The sequence below is a fragment of the Anarrhichthys ocellatus genome, unplaced genomic scaffold (genome assembly GCF_004355925.1).
Source record: "Anarrhichthys ocellatus isolate YVR2014 unplaced genomic scaffold, GSC_Weel_1.0 scaffold80, whole genome shotgun sequence".
Classification (NCBI taxonomy): domain Eukaryota; kingdom Metazoa; phylum Chordata; class Actinopteri; order Perciformes; family Anarhichadidae; genus Anarrhichthys; species Anarrhichthys ocellatus.
The window spans coordinates 622,697-628,197 of NW_022280110.1; the positions used below are offsets into that span (position 1 = coordinate 622,697).

The 5,501-nt window shown below is 39.6% G+C and overlaps 1 protein-coding gene across 2 annotated transcripts in view; it reads right to left on the bottom strand.

The window, feature by feature from the left end:
- Positions 1-5,501, bottom strand: part of gnao1a (guanine nucleotide binding protein (G protein), alpha activating activity polypeptide O, a) — an 87,327-nt gene that overhangs the window by 25,552 nt on the left and 56,274 nt on the right. For both annotated transcript variants that reach the window (XM_031874389.1, XM_031874391.1), the window contains exon 4: positions 1,737-1,897. In XM_031874389.1, the coding sequence (XP_031730249.1) occupies positions 1,737-1,897 (161 nt within the window). The remainder of the gene's footprint in view (positions 1-1,736; positions 1,898-5,501) is intronic.

Below are 5,501 nucleotides of genomic sequence, written 5' to 3' on the forward strand. Positions count from 1 at the left end.
ACACACACACACACACACACACACACACACACACACACACACACACAGTTAAACAGAATGTGGTCTGATCATGTGATATCTGTCCTATCAGTTCATTGGCTGGTCGGCCTGTTCTGCTCCACAGGCCACAACATAATAGGAAGTGTGCATCAATCTTTAATGTGACATTTAACACAGGCACACAAACGGACACACACATACGTGCACACACACACGTACACACACACACACACACACACACACACACACACCGGATGTTGTTTGAGTTAATTGACCACATGTAAATGTTGACAGGAATATGTTTGCACTTCCAAGATGTCTGCCGTGGTGCGAAATAACTAAGTGCTGCAACTTTCTCTCTTCCTCTGTCTCCATCCTCTTTTGCTTCCTCATCCCTTCTGACCGAGTCACTCCTGTCCTTGCCTTTATAATCTCATTTGTCTTGCGGCCTGTATCATTCAATCATTTTGATGTGCTTTCTTTGTCCGGGCCGCTGCCCAATCGCCTTCTCTGATCTCTCCTCCTTCTCTTTCCGACTTTTCTCGTGTTCTCCGCTCTCTTCGGTTTTCCTTATCTTCTCCTATTTCTTTTCTCTTTTTGTTGCCTCTGTGTCTGCATAAGCTGTGAGTCTGGACACGTATTTCAACTGGTAGATTCTCATCCAGATGGTGCATTTGATCTCATTTCAAGGAGTTGTTTCTTCCTATTTTAGCCAGTTTTAATGTAAAGGTAACCGTTTCCTATAAACCTTTAAATTCTAAGTAGGAAATATAAATTCAACTAACAAACAATGTCAGTAAATCAACCCAGAAGTATAGTAGAAATCCAAAGCCATGGTGCAAAGACTCACTAACATAATTTAAAAGTATTTCCAGACGAGCATACTTTATACTTTTCCCCATGAAATGTACTGTTTTACTTATGTGGTATATTGTTTTGGTGCAGCTAAGAATGCCGTTTAATATGAATCCATGTCAGTGTATCAACTAAAGACAAACACAAGCTACATTCACTACGTCCTTGGTTGGGGCCTATAAGAGTGATATACGTGTACTGTATGTGCTGCACACAGCAACAAATTACAACAAAGTATATGACTCCATCTGTCACTCTACCTCAATTTATCTTAATATCACTTTGGATTTTCACTGGCTGTATGGTGCACAATTAAATAAGGGCTACATGCACAAACGTGGCACTTGAAGGAAATGACTCCCCCACCTCCTCTCTCCCTCCCTCTCCCTCTCTCCTTTGCCGTGTTTCTCCTGCTGTCTCTCTCTCTCCACCCACACACAGGCACTGAGCATAAATCAGGCCCTGTACTTGTAATGGTGATTGACTGTGTGTGTCGTAATAGCTAGCATATAATCACATTTAGAAGATTGTAAATAAATAAAGTGTGTTTGAGTGTGTGCTTAAGAGCATTTTTTGTTTTCTTTTATCTTTTATGGTGGGTGGATGGATACACTTGCTTCTGTGCCGACTCAGTGATATGATACTTCTTGGGATGCTGGGCGATACCACCAGAGAGCAATATCGCAATTGTAAAATGTACCTCTGTGACAAAGAATGAAACTGCTTCTTATTACACAGGGAACCGCCTATCAAGTCTGTGTGATTAATATTTAACATGTTCACTAATAAAACAGGAGAATCAAACTAGAACCGGCTCCATTTCACATGTGCTGCAACAGCCAAAATAACCACACAGAGACACAGTGACCATGTGTACGTACTACTGCGCTGAATCGTTGAGCTGGTACTCGCGGGCGCGGCTGAAACACTCCTGGATGCCTGAGTCGGACCACAGGCGAATCATGGCGGAGAGCAGCTCGGCAGAGTAAGGCTCTGTGTCCTCCATACGACTGACCACATCACACACCATCTTAGCATCCGCCTGGAGGAAACACAAGAGGGGAGAAGCAGGAGGTGAGTATTCAAGTATCACAGAGTGACCATCACAGTACAAAGCATGTTGTGTGTGCCACTTGGTAAACAGAGATTATTTGTTCACGACAGTATCATCAATACTGTGTGTTAAAGTGTATGAGCGATACAAAAATAATTCAGCTATTACATATAGCAGATGAACAAGGACGGTTAGTTTGTTTGTGTTATTGTGTGACTTTGGTGAATCTGAAGCAATCCTTTAAAACACAAAAGTCACAATAACACAAAATAGCTCACTGATCGAGGCAGCGGTAGACCAGCAGCTCTCGTGCTCTGCGAGGTAAATCTGCTGTTTTTGTCAAAGGAGTTTTGGGATTTTGAAGAGAGCATAGATGGATACAAGACTTCAGTTTCCCATCGGAAAGGGCTGTCTGACGGCAAGGTAAAGCGGTGAAAAGAATCGACATATAGCGTACACTTCATCAGAAATTTATTTACTTAAATGGCCTTTTATTTTAGATGCCTAAAAAACAAGTTTTGATGCTGCCCCCGCCGTCCACAGCAGTACATTGCTTTGCTCCTGTGCTGGTACCTCATATAACTCCACTTCACAACATCCGAACTATCCCTTTAACATGGATGGAGGACAGAAAAGACAGAAGAGGAGGTTTGAGGTTACAACAATTACAGGAGGCGATGACAGAAGAAGAGAACGAGATTATGGGGAGAGAGAAAAGAATGAGAGCATTTCCAGCTCACACTGGAACACACAAAAGTCAAACTCCATATGTCATTACGAACCCTGAGTCAGTACAGATTCAGAAACACAACAGAAAGCTGCTGCAGTTCATGGAGAGGCCGGAGTTCCGATACTGTCTTAATATCATCAAATTGCAATGTGGGCAGAGACTGTTGGTCTGCACTGATATCCTTCCTGGCAAAGAGGCAGATAAATCACCTCCAAGTCGCTGACAGAGCTGAAAAGGGAGTAACTGTCTTAAAACCAAAAGCTGTTCAGGTTATATGATCATAAACGTCCTGTCAATAAGGTGCTTCAGTAGCTTCCTACATTGAATGTTTGATATAACCAAACCATAAACCAAATGGTTCCTATTGAGACATTTAATGTTATAGACGAGGAGGATATTGGTGGAATTCAATATTGTACCTTTTCATGCAAAGATTGCATACATGAGTATATCAAGATCATTTATGAAACATTATACTACTTTTGTTGAATCTATATCAGACATGTTTTTTCTGTGTTAGTGGAGAATCTTGCTAGCCACTTAGCTACGAGTAAACCAGCTGCAGAAATCTGCTTTAGATTACGCTGGCATTACAAGCATCTCAACTCAATCTAGCAGTTGATCCTCGCCTCCTATTTTCACTTCATTCTTTGCTGTCATTCATTTCTTTTTCACTTACTTCTACTCACTTTCCACTTCACTTTTATTGCGAGGACACTGAGGCCCGGACCTTTATACTCTTAACGTTTGGGGGTTTCTTATGCTGATACAGCTACAGCTGCACACTTTACTAATATATATATATATATATATATATATATATATATATAATCTTATTGAATAGTATCAACGTGCATACAGACATCTGAGCGGATGGAAACATTCATGTCCACTTGTTTTGGTTTGTGGTTAGTCTGAAAGTCAAATTCTTTCAAAAAGACAATTGTGATCGGGGATGACTTTTGCTCTGTGTATGTGATATTTACCCGTTAGGACTATGAAGTTCACAATAAACACCAAGTGTTCAAGTTTCAGTCAAATGTAATTAGAACGTTGTTAAGTTTTATGGAAAATACAAAATAAATAACTGCATAACTGCTTCTGGCTCTGCATTACTAAATGCACATTCATTGTTGAATATCTGGAAATTGATCGTCAAGGGAAGAAATGCAAAATCTTAAAAATGGATTTGCGTTATTTAGCCAGGAGATATCCATATCATCCGCTGTATGTTACTTTATTGGCAATTCCAAAAACAAATGTCTTTAGGGGACATTATTATCACAAATAAAGAAAATGCTTTGCTCCGGTTGATAGTCATTTTACAGTTGAAAAATGATGGACATAACAGCCTTTTCCTGATAAAAAAGCTTGGTGATAAAACTGTAATAGCTTTATTGGCATAGTGTAAATATTCTGATTGCGTCCTATTAGTAAGCACCATTTCCTAAATATATTACGCGGCATAAAATTCAATCCTATTTTTAGAGATTCCAAATATACTTAAAGCATTTGATGTTAAAGGTGCAATTTAAATCTGAAACTAAAAACATCCAATCCTCCTTCTGTGTAATGCTACATCAATATACTTTCTGAGTCAGCAAGCTTGAAATATGAGAATCAAACACATAACTAACGGACCAACGGACCTCAGCATACGTCACTGGTGTATACAATTTCAACCTACAGGTACTTCGAAAATGTGACATTTCTATTACCGTGGCCTCGGAAATCTATGAGTCAGCAAAATGAATATGAAACAGAGTAAACACAGTTCAAGAATATAAATAATCTCTGCAACACTATACCTGGCTAACTCCATCACTGGAACCATACAGCATTATGTCCTGAAGAAGAAAACACTTGTACCGATAAAAACAGAATCGGGTGGGGATGAGTGTTGTTATTCCCTTACTGTAATGCTATCCAGCCATTATAATTAGATCGCGCAGCACTCAGGCAGATATAAATGAAGGCATGGACTCTTTGGGTTTCAACATACCCTTTAAATTTGCAGCATGCTAAGCAATCAGGCGGAGATAATGACAGATTACGTGAGATTGGAGATTTGACAACCTGATTAAAAACTGACCCACTCAACACCTGGGAGTCGCCCGCTGCAACCAGCGTAGCCTCGATGCATTCCATACACTGAGGGATTTCAACACGGTGGTAGGCTAACCCCACTTAGAAAGTTAAGAAAGCTAATGATATCAGCAAAGACTTCCCCACCGGACAGGGAGGGATGATTGTTGCTGATAAAATGTAATTGCTCTTACATTATATTAACTCAAACCTTTCAAAAAAGGCTTGATTCATTTGTCCAAATTCAACAGAGGAAGGCTTTGATATGCCCATTTAAGAAAGGCATCTCCATCTGCTGTTTTCTTTCTCTTATTATGCATTTATTCCCCTCTTTGATTTTTGGATCATTCAGTTTTTCTCTTTCATTTTCTTGGCCTATTTCTCTGATGGGAACGTCATTAGTTTGGCAGAAGATTGTCCTTCCAAAATATTGTGCCAATCTATCCAGTGTTGACATAAGTGAAAACTTTGACTTGACTGTGAGGCTAGAGGAAGTCAGAGGATCACCAAAGGCAGTAGGATTCATCCTCCAGGGACCATGAATACCTGGAGCAAATTTAAAGGCAATCAATATATTAGTTATTGAAATATTTCACTCTGAACCACAAATGTCCACCTCATGGTGCTGCACGAGTTAGAGTCAGGGAATCGCCAAACTCAGCAGGATTCCCCCTCTAGATACCATAAACATCATCATTAGATACATACATATATATATATATACATACATATATATATACATACATACATATATATATACATACATATATATATATA